At 44.2% G+C, this 18559-nt stretch overlaps 1 protein-coding gene across 1 annotated transcript in view; it reads right to left on the bottom strand.

Moving 5' to 3' along the window:
• Window positions 1-18225, bottom strand: part of LOC117346306 (vomeronasal type-2 receptor 26-like) — a 34567-nt gene extending 16342 nt beyond the window's left edge. Inside the window, exons 1-3 of the mRNA XM_033915706.1 lie at window positions 17443-18225; window positions 14174-14208; window positions 13492-13783 (exon numbers count right to left, since the gene is read on the bottom strand). Coding sequence (XP_033771597.1) covers window positions 13492-13783; window positions 14174-14208; window positions 17443-18225 — 1110 coding nt within the window. The remainder of the gene's footprint in view (window positions 1-13491; window positions 13784-14173; window positions 14209-17442) is intronic.
• Window positions 18226-18559: the final 334 nt, after the last annotated feature.

The following is an 18559-nucleotide window of genomic DNA, read 5'->3' as shown; positions in this document are numbered from 1 at the left end:
TAAAGATTTAACAGGTTCCATTTTAAACCTGGAGAGTAAAAATGTCAGAATATCTTCTGCCTCAGAGGCTAGACCCCAGGGAATGCTTTGGTAGGTGCTGAGGGTTTGGGGAGAAATGAGTTTGAAGGTGGGGATTCTGTGAAGGGTCTTCAGGAGGATAATAGTCTATTCTGTGGAAGGAAGGTTGACTTTGGGTTATAAGAGTCTATTCTGGGGATTGGGTTGATTTTAAGTGATGGGATTGGAGGAAGAGTATGAAGGGAAGCACATACCTCTTTGTATGCATTGGTCCTTTTAACATGATGGCAGATAAAGTCTCATTGACACATCTAGAATGCCCATCTGTAGTATCCACTATCTCCTTTTCTCCCTCCCTAAGGAATCCTATGTGCCCGCTTCAAGCTATCTTGAATTCAGATACAATCTTTGTCTCAACAACATCTACCGAGAGACTATTCAATGCTTCTACAACCCTTTCTGTAAAAAAATAAAAAAATTTCCTTAGATTACTCCTGAGCCTATCACCTCTTAACCTCATTCTATTCCCTCTGACTTTGGAGTTTCCTTTCAGTTGAAAGAGGCTCACCTTGTGTGTATTTATGCCACACAGGTATTTAAATGTCTCTATAATATATCCCCACTCCTGCCTTTCCTCCAAAGTATACATATTGAGATCTTTAAGTTTATACCCATACATCTTATTATGAAGACAGAAATATTTGGTAAGCAATCCTGTCTTATCTTTATCGGCTGTTTTTACCATGTCATCTATTTTTTTCTTCCATTTCTATCTTTGCTTTCCTGACTATTCAACCTTTTTTTTAACTGTCCTAGATAACTGCCTATGTTTCTCATTCTGTGATCTTTTCTAGTTTATGAAAACTAATCTCTTTTCCTTACTTTCTCAGCTTCTACTTTTGAGAACCAAAGCAGCCTTACTTTACTTACTGTCCTTACAAAATGACATGTTGCCCTTACAATAGCTCCTTTCAGTTTTGTCCACTGCTTTCCTACTCCTTCCAGATGTTCCCATCCAGAAAACAATTCCTTGACGCGATCCCCCATCTGAATAAAGTTAGTTTTTTTCTAAGAACAGAAGCTTTACTTTTGAAAAAGTTCTCTCTACACTTGTCTTAATATTAAACCACATGATGTGGCGATCACTGATAATTACTCAATTTGACATCAGAAACACTTTCCCCATTTGTAAGCAGTAAATCCAGTATGGTTCAATCCTGCAGAGGTTCTAGTACCAACTGCTGGAACAGTTCTCCTTGTAAAAAATACAGGATTTCCATAGTTCTAGAAGACCCCAAAAAAGAGATTCCCCAATCAATATATGGCATATTAAAATCACCTACTATTATTACTTCCCTTTTTCCTGCCATATTTTGAATGTCTTCTATTAAATACCTGTTCATGTCTTCTGTCTGTAAATGAGGCCTATATATTACACTAATGTAAATACATTTCCCTTCCCTCTTTCCAGTTTCACCCACAGTGCCTCTTCCATGTGGGAATAAGCTAACAAATTTCCATGGACAAAGCAAAACTGGAAGAGAAAAACAGATTTATGGAGAAGCTCAACACAATGATGGATATAGTTACCTGTGAGTGTGAAATAAAGAGTTGTATTGATATGGGATGCAATTCTGTCTGTGTCGGTGGAATATACATACTTTGTGAATGGAGCAGACAAAAGATTCCTGGGATTGAGTTAGCCTTTATAAAAGGTCAAAAGAGAAAGATGGGAGTGCTGAATCTCATCAGATTGGACAAGTCAACCTCTCTGAGACCAGAAGACAAGAACCAAGACGGAAAATCAGGCAAAAACAAAGCAAGACAAAGAAAAAAATAGAATGAAGAGTGAAAAAAAATTCTACCAGTCATAGAGTTACCATATGGCTAAAGAAAAAGAAGACAAATATAAGGAAAGAATAGAAATCATTCTCAATATATTTATCATAAGTCAAGTTTCAAGTTTGAAGTTTATTTAAAATTTCTTATACCTCCTAATCAAACTTCTAGGCGGTGTACAATTATAGTAAAAACAGATATTGACTATATTACAAATTAAAAATAATAAACATCTTTCTGTTTGCTTTCTGCTGCACAAGCAAACAGGAGAGGAGAGGAGCGTGGGAGCCCTTGCTCCGCCCCTCCCCCGCATCGCCAGAGTCTCCGGGAGACTTAAAAAAGAACTCCCCAACAGCGTGCAGCCCTTCTGCTGCACAAGCAAACAGGAGAGGAGAGGAGCGTGGGAGCCCTTGCTCCGCCCCTCCCCCGCATCGCCAGAGTCTCCGGGAGACTTAAAAAAGAACTCCCCAACAGCGTGCAGCCTTTCTGCTGCACAAGCAAACAGGAGAGGAGAGGAGCGTGGGAGCCCTTGCTCCGCCCCTCCCCCGCATCACCAGAGTCTCCGGGAGACTTAAAAAAGAACTCCCCAACAGCGTGCAGCCTTTCTGCTGCACAAGCAAACAGGAGAGGAGAGGAGCGTGGGAGCCCTTGCTCCGCCCCTCCCCCGCATCGCCAGAGTCTCCGGGAGACTTAAAAAAGAACTCCCCAACAGCGTGCAGCCTTTCTGCTGCACAAGCAAACAGGAGAGGAGAGGAGCGTGGGAGCCCTTGCTCCGCCCCTCCCCTGCATCGCCAGAGTCTCCGGGAGACTTAAAAAAGAACTCCCCACCAGCGTGCAGCCTTTCTGCTGCACAAGCAAACAGGAGAGGAGAAGAGCGTGTCCCGATCCAGCTGGGACTCAAAGGGAGAACCATTCCTTCTACCTAACACTCCGAACCAGACATCAAAAATGAAGCTCTCCTTGCATACACACACACTAGCCACCCTTTTGATAATCCTCCTCATTTCTAGTTGGAAAGCAGCAGCAAACAACTTACCCACCACAACCACATCCTCCAGTACAACCAACCTCCAACATCCCAACAGAAGAATAATCACATCAAGAAACTCGAACCACCACGCCAGCACTCAACACTCCATAACTGTTACCTGGAGAAGAAGACCAACACTTCCGAAAACAAAATCTCATCCATCTCCCACAACACTCATATACCCGAAAACAACACACATTCCCCAGACTGACAAGACCTCCCTTACATGTGCCTATGTCAACATCAGAGCTCTAGGACCCAAAACAGAAAACATAAAAAATTGGATAAAAACAGAAAAACTTGACTGCCTGTTCCTCACTGAAACCTGGTTAACCTCAGACACAGACCCAAGAATAAAAGAAGTATGCCCGCCGGGATACAAAATAACAGTAACCTGCAGAGAAAAAAAAAGAGGAGGAGGACTAGCAATAATAATCAAGAATTCCCTAACTCTAAACATACTTGAAAAAACATCCACCCCGCAAATGGATCTCCTAGCGTGTCATCTCACAAACCCAACACTAAAAAACTCACTAAACTGCTTGCTCTGCTACATAACACCAGGAAACTGGACCACAGTGAGACATGAATTTGAAAACTTCATCTACCAAAACTCATTAACAGCAGAATATAACCTCATCCTAGGAGACCTAAACCTACACCTAGAAGACACAACCTCCACACCAGCAAATAACTGTCTATCCTTCCTCAAAGCCTTATCCTTCCAGATCCTAAACCCACAAACCACCCATGAAAAAGGTCATCAACTGGACATTGCTGCATTCATGACTCACCAACCATCCAATCCAGCAATCCAAACTCCTAACGGAACATGGTCCCCATCCCTATGGTCAGACCACTACACATACAACTTCAACATCAACTGGACCATGACCAAACACACACCCCAATCAAAAAAAACCACATATACCACACGCAAACATATCGACCCAACCATATTTTGGTCAAATGTAGACGAAACTATACAAGACTACGACCCAAAAAACTTCATCTCCCACTGGAAAAATGTGTCCACCAACATCCTTGATGATCTGGCCCCCCTACAAACCAAAACCAGAACCAGCAGGAAATCAGACCAATGGTTTGATAATGAATTACTCCAACTCAAAAGACAGTGTAGAAGATTAGAAAGAAAATGGAGAAAAAAGAACCAAGATCAAATAAAAACCGAATGGAAAAAAATCAACAAACAATACAAAAATCAACTAAGGGATAAGAGGAAAAGCTACTATACTAACCTCATAGGCACGGAAACCCAAGACTCCAAAAAAATATTCCAAATCCTGAAAGAATTAACAGATACCAAACCATACACAACCACCACGAATACTCCTCCACCATCACCCACCCTCTTAGCAGAACACTTCAAGAACAAAATTACCAACACCAGAGCCACTCTCATCCTCAACCCATCCCATCAAAACCCAATCACAATCCACCCTCCAGGAAAAGAGGCAACTGCAGCAGACAGAATCTGGACTCAATTCCCCAACATACAATGGTCAGAATTCAACAAATTCTACAAAAAATACAGCCATGCCTCCTGTGACCTCAACCATTGCCCCTCATATCTCCTTACCACCTCTAGTGTAAAATTCCGCACCACAATTCTTCAATGGATTCAATTCACGCTCACAGAAGGCACATTCCCTGCTGACCTCAGCGAAATCGTCATCACCCCAATCCAAAAAGACCCAAAAGCACCACAAAACCACCCATCTAACTTTAGACCTATAGCCTCAATTCCGCTATATGTCAAAATTATAGAAGGCCTAGTAGCCAAACTCCTCACCAATTACATAGATGACCACAACCTACTCCACCCCATGCAATCAGGCTTCAGAACAAACTTCAGTACAGAGACACTACTAGGCTCCCTTATGGATACCGTCAGACAACACCTTAGTACAGGGAAAAAAATGCTTCTCATACAACTGGACTTAACTGCGGCATTCGACTTAGTGGATCACAACATCCTTCTACAGATCTTAGACGCAATAGGCATCTCAGATAAAGTATACTCTTGGTTTGAAGGATTCCTAAAACTCAGAACCTACAGCATAAAATCAAACAAAGAAAAGTCAGAATCCTGGTCAAACCCCTGCGGCGTACCACAAGGATCTCCACTATCCCCACCCTCTTCAATCTCTACACTGCTTCTCTAGGAACGCATCTGGACAATATGGGCATAACCACCTATAGTTATGCTGATGACATCACCATCCTCATCCCATACGATCATTCTAAACCTAACATGACAGACAAACTTCACCAAACACTTGAAACAGTCACAACCTGGATGAAAAATCACAAACTTAAACTCAACCAAGACAAAACCAAATTCATCCTTCTCGAAAATGACAAGATCCAAACCACAACCAACTTAGACATAAACGCAATCAAATATCCCATCCAAACCACCATAAAACTACTTGGCATGACCATAGACAGATGCTGCACTATGCAACCGCAAATAAATAAAACAATTCAGAAATCATTCGCAATCATAAGAAATCTGAGACAAGTCCGAAAATTCTTTGAAAGAACACAATTCCAACTTATAGTACAATCCCTAATACTAGGGATACTGGACTACTGCAACATCCTATTCCTTCCTTGCTCTGCAACTACGATTAGACAACTCCAAACAATCCAAAATACAGCTTTGAGACTCATCTACTCATTGAAAAAACATGACCACATCACTGAAGCCTTCATCAACTCACATTGGCTTCCAATCCAAGAAAGAATCCAATTCAAATTCTACTGCATATTATTCAAAACCCTACACGGAGACAGTCCATCATACTTGAACAATCGCCTCATCCAAGCACCCACTACAAGACAAAGAAAAACGCACGCCCCATTCATACCCCCCCCCAATCAAGGAAGTAAAAAGAACAAAACTACACGACGGCCTCCTAGCCACCCAAGCCGCAAGGCTGGACAACCAGATCACCAACCTCTTGATGACCACCCCAGACTATAGGACGTTCAGAAAAGAAATAAAAACCACACTTTTCAAGAAATTCCTGAAGCAGCAATAACATCACGACCGTTTAGTAACTCTAAAACTGACATTTGATCTACCCACTACTGCACTAATAATAACAAAAGAAATTCCACTATGACCACCTATTAACTCTTTTACAAACCACCTCACCCTCAACAACCTGCTAAATGTTTATAAGACCTACAACTTACCTCTCTAGCTAATCATTGTAACTCTGTTTTTTTTAAACTAACCTTTTGTAATCCGCCTTGAACCGCAAGGTAATGGCGGAATAGAAATCCCTAATGTAATGTAATGTAATCTTTAGGGGTAGTTAATACATCCTAGGACGCTTTAACCAGGAACAAACAGAAACAAAAGAAAAAAAAGGTTGGAACTACAATATTATAGAGAAAAAGAGAACAAATTAAGGAAAGTACACTGGGAAGGGTTGCTGTGGAGGCTGAGAGGTAACGGAAAACCACAGCAAGAAAACAGCAGGTGGCAAAAAAGACCTCAGTTAAAGCCCCAAAGGACTAGGAAATGCTAAGACTCAAATGGCCTTTTTGCCATATTGAACATGGAGCATTATTCCCTTGAATCTGTGCCTTGTGAAAGGGGTTCTCCCATAGGGATTTGAAGCTTGGTCTGTGTTACTTAATAGAACAGCATTTAAAACATGAAAACTACCGTAAACTAAACTAAACCTTAGGTTTATATACCGCGCCATCTCCGTAGACTCAGAGCTTGGCACGATTTACAGGAATTAGGATGAGAAAGGAACTCCAGTGGAGGGTTTAAGGATTAGATGTAAGAGGGTGTGGAATGGTGGGATGGGCCAAAGAAGGGAGAAGTGTTACAGTTTTGAGAATATCCAGGTTTTTAGGTGTTTGTGGAAAAGTTGGAGGGAGCTTGAGGTTCAGAGTGGAGAGGTAAGGTTATTCCAGAGCTCAGTGATTCTAAAGGGGAGGGATGACCCTAATTTACCTGCATGAGAAGTACCTTTTGTGGAAGGAAAAGATAGTTTAAGAGTTTGGGAGGATCTGGGGGAGTTAGGAGTTGCGGAGTTCCAAGATAGAGGAATAACGGGAGGAAGGATGCCATGTAGGATCTTGAAAGCTAGATATGCACATTTGAAATGGATCCTGGGGATTACTGGGAGCCAATGGAGCTTAGACAGAAGTGGCGAGACGTGATCAAATTTGCTTTTTGCGAAAATAAGCTTAGCCGCGGCGTTCTGAATCCGCTGAAGTCTAAGGAGGATTTTCTTGGTTAAGCTGAGGTAGATAGAATTGCAATAGTTCAATATGGAAAGGATGATGGATTGTACTAGGACGGCAAAGTGTTTTTGATGAAAGTAGGGTCTGACTTTCCTTAGCATATGAAGGCTGAAGAAGCATTTTTTTACCAAGGAATGGAGATGGGATTTATTCACAGAGAAAGGTAGGGGAGGGTCATTGGGGTGAGCAGACTAGATGGTCCGTGGCCCTTATCTGCCATCTATTTCTATGTTTCTGTGTTTCTATGTTTAAGGATAGGGAAGAGTCCAAGGTGACACCCAGAACTGTGCTTGAAAATTCGAGCTGTAGTGAGGAGCTGGAGGACAATGGGATGGAGGAGGGTAAATGGTCTAATTTTGGGCCGAGCCAAAGGAGTTTTTTTTGGACTCGTTCAATTTCATTTGTATTGTGAGTGCCCAGGATTGGAGGTTCATAAAGAGGTTAGTGAGGTTAGAGTCGGTCTCAAGGAGGACAAGGATGTCATCAGCGTAAGTGTAAAGTGTTTCAAGGGGGGATAGTTGGAGGAGTTTCAGGGAGGACATGTAAATGTTAAAAAGGATTGGAGAGAGGGGTGAGCTTTGCGGGACACCACAAGTCGGGATCCAGGGGGAGGATGAGGTGCTGCTCATGTTAACCGTGTAAGAGCGGGAACGTAAGAATTTGGACAACCAGTCTAGAACTGTGGAGCTAATGCCTATCTTGGAGAGTTGGAAAACTAGAATATCATGGTGGACAACATCAAAAGCTGCAGAGAGGTCAAATTGTAGAAGAACAGTGAACTTGTTGCGAGAATGCAGTTGCTGAACCTTAGAGATTAATGAGGCCAATAGGGATTCGGTGCAGAAGATGGGTCTGAAGCCATATTGGTAAGGAAGGAGAATAGAGAATCTTTCTAAATAGGAAGAGAGCTGGGTAGATATGATAGACTCAAGCAGCTTGGTTAGGAGAGGGATATTTGCTATTGGACGATAGCTGGATGGTATGGAGGGGTCTAGGTCTGCTTTTTTCAGTAGTGGGGTCAGAGCGATGTGACCCATTTCAGTAGAGCATAGGCCCAATAGTAGGGCAGAGTTTATGAGTTTGGTGAGAGATGCGATGGCCTGTGTGGAAATTTTCTCAAATAGGTAGGAGGGGAATGGGTCCAAGGTGCAGTTGCAAGATTTTAATTTGAGGCAGAGTTTAAGGATCTGAGAATCAGATACGAGCACGAAGGCCGTCCAGGATCTGTCGGCAGGGATGGGATTGAAGGCAGCTAGGGTAGGGTTGGGGTTGGATGGCACCAGAGAGTTGTAGGAGACTGCGGGCAGGAAGGAGCATCTTAAGGTAGTGATCTTATCATTGAAGAATTTTGCTAGAACCTCAGCTGAAGGAGATGAGGGGAGCAGGGTGGAATTGTTTTTAGTGGTTAAGGAGTGCCAAATATTGAACAGTGTGTTATTCTGGTTGTTGGATCTGGAGATCTTGTCACCGTAGAAGTTCTTCCTTGCTTTTTTTAATATTGAGTTGTAGAGCTTGATATTGACTCTCCAGGCCTGTCTATCAGAAGGGGATTTAGATTTTTTCCATTTGCACTCTAAAGCTCGACATTTATGTTTCAGGTCTCTGTGGAATGGAAGGTACCAAGAGGCCTTATGGAGGTAGGCAATGGATTTAGTGGTTTGAGGGGCAAGGGAGTGGTAGGTAGACTTGGAGAGGGCGATCCAGTTGTGCCAATTGTTTTCTGAGTCTGCAAGCTTGGGAGTGGAGGGGAAATGGTTGAGGAATTTGGTCCAGAACAGATCGCTCGTGATTTTTTTCCGGAAGGTAATGGAATTAGGGGAGCGGGGTGGGGATCCAAGATGAGACATGAAGATGGGGAGGCAGAAGGCCCCTAGGAAATGGTCGGACCAAGGGACGTGTTCCCAACGAGTGTCTTCGGCAGAAGTTTTATAAGCGGTGAGATCGAGGAACTTGATGAAGTCTAGGGTGTGCCCCTTTTCATGGGTTGGAGCGGATGCAGGGGGGGGAGAAACCTAGGGAGGAGAGGAAGTCATTGAATTCAGTCGTGTCCTTGCTAGTGGTATCGTCAAGGTGGAGATTAACTTCTCCGATGATTAATGATCTTTGAAATTTGAGGAAGGCGTTAGTTATGGTCTCGAAGATGAGATCGGAGGATTTGGACCAAGGGATAGGTGGGCGGTATAGTAACAGGATGCCCAGTGGGTGAAGGCGGAGTTCATCGTTGACTGAGGCTAGCATATATTCTAGTGAGGCGTGGCTGCCTTTTTCGAGGAGCTGGACATCGAAGAAGGATTTGTAGAGGAGTACCAGGCCACCTCCTTTGCAGTAGATTTTGAGTGAGAAGAGCCCTTGGTAGCCATGGGAGCAGAGTTCATTTTGTGTAAAAAGGTCATCTTTAGAAATCCATGATTCCATGATGCACAGGAATCCAGGGTCAAAATCCTCGAGGAGGTCCTTCAGAATTTGAGTCTTGTTGCAAGCGGATCTAGCATTGCAGTAAAGTGTCGGGACAGGGGTGAAAGAGTTAGAGGCATGGTTGGGAAGGTTAGCTTGGGGGACAGGCTTTAGAGAGGCATGGTTGACTTTGCAGGGGGGGGTTTGTAGGGTGATTTCTGGGGCGCATCAGCGTGGGGATTCTGGGGTCAGGTCAAATATTGCTGGCATTTGGGGAGTCGAGTAGGTTGGGAGAGTGAGGTTTCAGGCAAAGGGAGGTGTTGAGAGATGAGCAGAGTAGGAGAAGAAGGAGCCAAAGGGGCGGCTTCATGGCGGGGCTTATTTGGTTGGCTTATATGAAAACTCCAAGCAGAGGGGAGGCTTAGTGGTGTCAGCTCAGGGGGGAGTTGGAGACTTATTTAATCTCTGAGGGAAAGTTTGAAACAGGAGGATATCACGGCATAACCATGCAAACTATCTTAGAATGAAATATATGGGGCTGATGTCATAAGAACATAAAAAATGCCTCCACTGGGTCAGACCAGAGGTCCATCGTGCCCAGAAGTCCGCCCATGCAGTGGCCCAACAGGTCTAGGACCTGTGCAGTAGCCCTCTATCTATATCCCTCTATCCCTTTTTCCAGTAGGAAATTGTCCAATCCTTTCTTGAACCCCTATTACGCCCTCTGGAAGCACATTCCAGATGTCCTCAACACGCTGGGTAAAGAAAAACTTCCTAGCATAAGGCAAAAACTACTTAATTGAAACATGAATAAAACCCAAAAATCTGAATCATATCTGAGGGATACATGATAAAACCATAAATAAAAAGTATGCAGTGGCGTACCAAGGGGGGGAGGTCCACCCCGGGTGCAGCCTTAGGGGGGATGCACAGCTGGACAGGTCCGGAAAATTCCTGGGCTGCGACGGCACTCAGCGGCATTGGCACCTCCCTCTCTGTGACGGCACTCAGCGGCATCGGCACCCCCTCTGCCCCGCCACAGCACTCAAGTTCGGCCTTCTTCTCCCGACATCAGCAGAACTTCACATTGGCAATAGGTGCTCAGTCAAAAGCTTCCCCTGACTGAACTGCCTGGGCGGAAACAGGAAGCTGAGTCAGGGGGAGCTTTTGACTGAGCACCTGTTCCCAATCTGAAGTTCTGCTGATGCCGGGAGAAGGAGGCCGAACTTGAGTGCTGTCGTGGGGCAGGGGGGCGCTGATGCCGCTGAGTGCCATCGTGGGGGGGCCTTGCCGATCTTGTTGCCAAAATTGGAAAGGTGAGGGAGAAAGATGGGCCTGTGGTGGATGAAGAGATTGAGAGAAGGGGACAGATGATGGAAGTGGGGGAAAGAGAGAGAAGGGGCAGATAATGGAATTGGGGAGAAGGAGCAGATGATGGAAGTGGGGGGGAGAGAGAAGAGGGCAGATGATGGAAGGAGGGGGGAAAGAGAGAAAAGGGGCAGATGATGGAAGGAGGGGGGAAAGAGAGAGAAGAGGCAGATGATGGAAGTGGAGAGAAGGAGGAGTGAGAAGAGGGCAGATGATGGAAGTGGGGGAAAGAGAGAAAAGGGGCAGATGATGGAAGGAGGGGGGAAAGAGAGAGAAGAGGCAGATGATGGAAGTGGAGAGAAGTGGGAGAGAGAAGAGGGCAGATGATGGAAGTGGTAGAAAGAGAGAGAAGGGGCAGATGATGGAAGTGGGGGAGAAGGGGCAGATGATGGAAGTGGGGAGAGAGAAGAGGGCAGATGATGAAAGTGGGGGAAAGAGAGAAGGGGCAGATGATGGAAGTGGAGAGAAGGGAGAGGGCGAAGAGGGCACATGATGGAAGGAGGGGATAAATAAAAGGAAGGCACATGATGGGGGAAAAGGATTGAGTTAGGAAATACGGGGGGAGGGTTAGGGAAAGAGGTGGCGAGCTGTAGGTAGACAGTAAAAAATGAAATTGATGAGAGGGTAGTAAGAACGTAATCTAGATGGATGCAGAAAATAAATTGAAAAGGAAAATGAGGGAAGAAAGGGATTGCAGAAGAGAGGTGTGGGAGAGGGAAAGAGAGGAGAGAGATGCCAGACCAATGGGGTGAAAGGAGAGATGGAAGGGGGAGGCATACAGTTTCTGGAAGGGGCATAGAAGGAGAGAAGATGCCATATAGGTGCAGAGAGATGGCAGACAGTGGATGGAAGGAAGAGAGTAACAAGAAGATGTGGAAAGCAGAAACCAGAGAAGACAAAGGTAGAACAAAAATTTTCTATTTATTTGTTGCTTTAGGAGACATGTGTCACTGTTTCTGTGGTGTTGCATTGTATGCAGAGTCCAGCTTCTTGCTGGTTCAATTTAACCTTTGTCTATGTATTTCTATTTTATCCCCCCTTTTACAAAACTGTGGAGCAATTTTTAGCACCAGCCGTGGTGGTAGCAGCTTTGATGCTCAGAATTCTATGAGCGTCAGAGCTGTTACCACCATGGCTAAAATCCACTACAGTTATGTAAAAGAGGGAGGGGTTAGTTTGTGATGAAATATTCCTTACTAGGCGAAAGTATTTTCTGTGTTCTGTGTGTTCGAAAGACATGGTTTTCTGTTAGGATTGACAGTGTAGGATTGATCTGTACTAGTCTGATTTCTTTAGTTTTACAATTTGTGTATTGATGTTATACTGCTCACTGCATATGTAAGATGCCGCCTTTTCCTAGGTGTGACGTGTGGCTTGTTACTAAAAAATCATATTTTTCGCACAGATGGGGGGTGCCAAAAAATGATGGGCCCCGGGTGTCACATATGCTAGGTACGCCACTGCTTTTGAGTGATTTGGTTTTTGGTAGCGGCTCTTGGTGTAATACACAGGCATTTGTTGTTACCTTCATTTTTTGCGGTACATTGTATACCTTATTTACCATGGACCTCTGACGAAGGCATGTTGTCCGAAACACGGACCGTGTTGGGTCTCTTGGTTGGTAAAAAGGTATTTTATTACTGCATTTTAACTTTGGTATAATAAATTTTTGCCTGCATCGTGTACATTGTCTGCAGTTTTTGTTTGGTTTTCCTGTTTTGGTGGGTTTTCTGCAGATTCGGTTGGACTTCTTTTTTTGTTGTTCTTACGCCACTGAAAGTGTACATGAAGCATTAAGATAACTCACCTAAAAGCAAATGTCATAAGGGAGGAACAGATAAGACCCAAATGAAACAAAAAAAAGATAAGAACCAAAGAGAGCCGTGTGTACTAAAATGAAAATACCGTGCTTAAAATATGAATGGACAATGTGGAAACGACAGAGTGAACTTTTTTTAAAAAACTATGAGATGGCAAGAATGAACGTGGAGATAGCATCAAGTATGAAAGTATTTGAAAGCCAAATGGAGAGAGACTATGGTAGACTCAACGGACCAGGCCGTGATTATTAATGATGTGGAAGGGACGGGTTTTCTGGGCTGCTGAGCTGATTGCGGCAGCCACGATCAGCTTAGCGGCCCGATTCTGAACTTATACCTGTTTTGACTTATTGTAAGTCAAAACATATATAAGTTCCATCTGGCAACCCGTCAAACCTATTTTGTTATGGCTGCTAGATGACTAAGTCTAGGTCAGCCCACCTCCCACCATATCCACTCCTACAAAAATGCCCCTTTTCACTCTGGGCGTACAGACCTAAGCTGGTTTAGATATTTTTAAAACCAGTTTTAATTATTGATACTTGATGATCATCCAAATACTGACTTAACCCACTAAAAATGTAACTTTAATTGCCTTCCTTTAGTTTTGGAAGCTTATAACATTTATATGTTTGTAATAGCAATTTGGATTCACTTTTATTAAAGATGATGGTCTGTAGAAATGGATTATAGAACAGGAAATAAAGTAAAATGTAGCTGTCCCCTTACTTGTGGGTAGTGGTATATTGAGATCAAATTTGATATTTGAGTTGATTCCTCAGATGGGAGACCTTCAATGATAGCAGCAAGTGTTCCAGATGTTTTGCAGTTATAATTAATGTTTGGCACGTCCTTTCGTGAAAATATATTCATGGCAGCCCTAAGTTGTGTGAGCTGATTATTGTAAGAGTCATAAAGGTGATACCCCAGTGTTATGTTAGGTAAGAGCTCTGAGCTGTTGTTAATCTCCTCCACTGCAAAGACAAAGGCCAGGAAGTTGTAGTAGCTGTTGAAGTTAGGTCTGTAATGAGATTCAGTATCAGAAAAATGTAAAATAAACATGCAATTTGCTGCTAAGCTTATCTATGGTAAAAGTAAATTTGACTATGTAACTCCTTTGCTTAAAAAATTACATTGGCTTCCTATGCATCCCAGAATTATTTTTTTTAAATCTTTATTGATTTTATAAGCATACAAAAAGTGCAAACAGTATATATTCAAAGAATTCAATAAACAACACTTGCAAATTACTAAAACAAATTACCCATCCCTTCCCCCTTTCCCACCCTCCCTTCCTAGATGTGTGTGCAAACAATTAATGAATTACGAATCATTAATTTGTTTAACAAATGACTCCAAGGGACTCCAAATTTCTTTAAAATTTTTACTTTTCCCAGATTGTTCCACCTACATTCCAGATGTGGAAAAGGGCAAAACTGAGGAAAACTGGAAAGAGCACAGGAAGCATCAAAAAGAATGTCACCGAGTGGTTAGAAGAGCAAAAAGAGAATACGAAGAGAGGCTAGTCAGGGAAGCACAAAATTTCAAACCATTTCTTCAGATATGTTAAAGGGAAGCAGCCGGCAAGGGATGAGATGGGACCTCAGGACGAAGGAAATAGGAAGGGAGTGGTGAAGGAGGAAAAAGAAGTGGTGGATAGACTAAACAGGTTCTTTTCATCAGTATTTACAACATCTAAAACCTGAGGACCTATTCTGATTGGCCCAGACGCCTTAGGCCCCACCAGTAGGCGGGGCTTTGGGTAGGCTGGGCCAATCTGGCCCCATTCCTTCGGAGGACTGCCTGTCATATGGACGGGTTTGGCACCCATCTGTCCGGCCAACTTACCTAAAGGTACGGGGAAGGGGGGTGAGGATGGGGGGGGTCGTAGGGTCGGCTGGGAGGGGGACCGATCGGGGGTTCTGGGGAGGGCAGATGTTGGGGGGAGGGGGGTTCATTGAGGGCAGGAGGGCCTGGTTTCCGTCCTGCCCATAATGTAGTGGGGGGTGGGGGTAGAGGATCGGCTGGACCAGGAGGGCTTGGGCTCCCTCCTGGCCCGAACGAGTCGGGGGGGGGCATATTCGGTGGGGCAAGAGGGCTTGGGCTCCCTCTTGCCCTGATGGAGTCGGGGAGTCGGGGGGGCAAGAGGGCTTGGGCTCCCTCTTGCCCGATGGATTCGGTAAGTCAGGGAGCAAGAGGGCTTGGGCTACCTCTTGCCCCGATGGATTCGGTGAGTCGGGGGGCAAGAGGGCTTGGGCTCCCTCTTCCCCGATATGTCAGGGGTGTTGCGGTTGGCTGGGGCAAGAGGGCTTCAGCTCCCTCTTGCCCCGATGTTGTGAGGGTGGAGTGATGCATTACGGCAGGAGAGATGCCTCATCTCCCCTACCGCGATGCCATCACTCCTCTACCCCAACTGCCGCGGGTCGCGACAGTTTGGGTAGAAGAGTGATGGCATTGCGGTAGGGGAGATGAGGCATCTCTCCTGCCGCGATGGTTAGGTTGCCAGGCCGCTGAACTGATGGCGCCAATGGCCATCAACTCAGCGGCCCGTTTTTCGGCACTTAGACCTGGTTTTATTTCGTCTAAGTGAAAAAGGTCTAAGTGCCGACTAAACTGTATTGGTTATACCTGTTGTACGCCTAGATGTAGGTCGGCCCGCCTCCCATCCACAGCCCGCCCTTTCCCCTCCTCTAAACACACCTCTTTTCTCTCTGTGCGTTTAGAGGCAGGGGAAAGGCCTAAGCTGTTTTTAGATACGTCTAAAAACCAGCTTTGGTTATGGGTACTTGGACGATCAGGCTTTTTGATCGTCCAAGTAGCCACTTAGGGCACTTTTTAGACGTTTTTGTTTTTTTTTAATTATTACCCCCACAGTATTCCACCACATATTGGCAGTTAGGGATGCAGAATCTTTCCAATTGGAGAAGATTGACTTAAGTGCTAGTTGTAATAAACAGGATAGTAGTTTGGATTGGTGGGTATCCAGCATATCAGACAAGGCCAAAGACCCAAAAATCACCACAGGAAAAGAGATTTTGGATTTGATCGGTAAGATATCACATATAACTGCCCACACTTGAGCCCAATATGTAGTGACATTGGGACAATAATATAGCATATGACCAAAAGTACCCTTGTCCAAAGCACAAGACCAGCAAACATTAGAATGTCGTGTGTCAAGCTTTGATAATTTATACGGTGTCCAGTATGCTCTATGTAGAACAAAAACATCATTTGGGCCATGGCGGATGATCTAAAGGATCTACGAGCAGTGAGCCAGATGTTTTCCCAGTCTACTATCATGAAGTCAATGTGAATATCATTGACAGATATCTTGCAACGCTGTACACGCTAAGTACTGATGATCTCGCAGTAATTTGTACCAAGCAGAAGCTTCACCTTTCTTGCCGCTAAATTCCATAGACCACTGTAATATCGATGATAGAACAGGTTGCAAAGGAGTTGCAGAGATATACATAGAGATGCAATGATGAAGTTGCAGCCAGCGAAAAAATTGATTAGCAGGTAGATTGTGTCGTGCTACAATAACAGGAAATGTCGCCAATTTGGTATCATCCCACACATGAGCAATGGAATTGATACCCAATTTAATCCAAGATTTCCATTCTATATATTGTCCTTGAATCTAGAAATGAGGATTGTGCCATATAGAGGAATGAAGAGTAGCATTCCATTTGTGATCCGCTAGCACATCAATAGCTAATATGGCAGTTCTGGTAGAGGCAGTGAAAGGGATAAATTGTAATCGTTCTGCAGAAGTTGTTGCTCTTTCCAATATAAGCCAAGATGGAATCATTATCTGCGACGAGTCAGCAAGCCACTTAGATCCCTGTCTATTCAAAAAGGCCAAATGATAGTCATAATAGCTGGGAAAATTGACTCCACCCAATTCCTTTGAGGCTTTCAGTTTCCGTAATGCTATCCTCGGAGTCTTATGTTTCCAAAGGTTACAGACATGTGAAATCAGTAATAAAGTCTAACCAGATACATAGTAATAGCACAGTAAAGTAATATGTGTAAAGGTTGTACATGACAAACATAGCAGTGGAGGAGCGAAGAGAGAGGGGGGACATGATTGAGACCTTTAAGTATATCACGGGGCGTATAGAGGTGAAAGATGATATCTTCAGTCTTACAGGGCCCTCGGTAACCAAAGGACACTCGCTGAAAATCAGGGGAGGGAGATTTCAAGGTGATGCTAGGAAGTACTTCTTCACCGAAAGGGTGGTCGATCATTGGAACGAGCTGCCTCAGCAGGTGATTGAGGCCAACAGCGTGTCAGATTTTAAGAGAAAATGGGATATTCACGTGGGATCTATAGGGGAGTAAAAGTCAGGGAGTGGGTCATTGGTATGGGCAGACTCGATGGGCTATGGCCCTTTTCTGCCGTCAATTTCTATGTTTCTATGTTTTCTATGTTTCTATATGATTCTAATAAAGAAATCAGTACAGACATGATACAGATTGTAATAGCTAAATAAGTCAGCAACGGCTGACAAAAACCCATGGGAGTAGTGACTGCACCAGTAGCCTATCAAAGCAAGCGATGAAGGGAATCAACTAGAATCAAAAATATCATCGAAAGATATTAGTAAACCATCAAAATCTACATGGCATAGAAATAAATAGTCAGGTCTTGTCAATTGCAGAAAGCAGTACCGATTCAATAAATTCAGCCAGGTCAGCAGGATCGACATAGTCCTTGGTTTTATTCTGGTAGGTCACACGCATACGTGCTGGAAAAAGAACACCGAATTTAGCACCCATGCCCTTTAATTTTGAGCGATATGCCAAGAATTGCTTCCTGCGTCTGGCTGTTCCTTTGGCTAAATCAGGTAAGAACAGTAGCTTGTTGCCTTCAAACACGATCGGGCCATGGAGTTTAGCGTGCTGCATAATCATCATTGTGTGACTGTGACAAAGCATATTTACCACAATTGGTCTGGGATAGCGATTTGGCTGTTGTCGCTGACGTGGCACCCGGAAAGCTCCATCTATATCCATCTTCATGTGATCTGGTAATTTCAACAACTGAGGCAATAGCGCACCCAAAAAGTCCACCAAATCGCACGCCTCGCAACCCTCGGGTAGGCCTAGCAGCCTAAATCCATTACAACGGGCCTTGTCCGCATCCTCCAAAGCACGTTCTAATTGCGTGATGCGCGACGTTTGACGGCGCAACAGCTTAAGGGATTCATCGGTCGCAGCCGACTTGGCCTCCACCATCTCAATGCGGGTCAAAGCTTTGGCAAATTCCCCCTTCAATGTCAGCAAGTCTTCCTTAATTTCGGCAATGTCTTGCTTCGTCTCCGTGAGCAAGTCTTTTATGCCACGGAGCTCAGCCAAGATGGCCGAAGTCTCATCCTCATTTTTTCCTGGGGCAGATTTTTGCGGCGAGGATGGATCCACACTCTTGTGCTTACCGGGTTTGGTCGCTGCCATGCTCCGATGTTGAGTGAGTATCGCGCGCTGCAACACTATTTAGTATTAGATGAGTTTGAGGCACAAACAAGTTACTTTCCCAGGAGCTCGCTCGCTAAGCTGCCATATGTGCCAGAGCTCACTAGCGCCCCCAAAAGCGCCTATTTTTTGAAGGATGTGTAAATTTTTAGAGGCACCTTGTTACAGAATCGTGCTTTTTTGATAGGCACCTAGGTTTCAATCAGTGCTAATTAAAAAGCTTAATTGAACTTGTTATTCAATTTAGATAGGCGCCTATCTAGTTGGGCACCTCCGAAATAGGTGCCTAACTTTTGGCGCTGGTTACAGAATTTGG

The sequence above is a fragment of the Geotrypetes seraphini genome, chromosome 12 (genome assembly GCF_902459505.1).
Source record: "Geotrypetes seraphini chromosome 12, aGeoSer1.1, whole genome shotgun sequence".
Taxonomy (NCBI): Eukaryota; Metazoa; Chordata; class Amphibia; order Gymnophiona; family Dermophiidae; genus Geotrypetes; species Geotrypetes seraphini.
The sequence above is the reverse complement of the archived record's forward strand: the minus strand, read 5'-3'. Positions and strand labels throughout refer to the sequence as shown.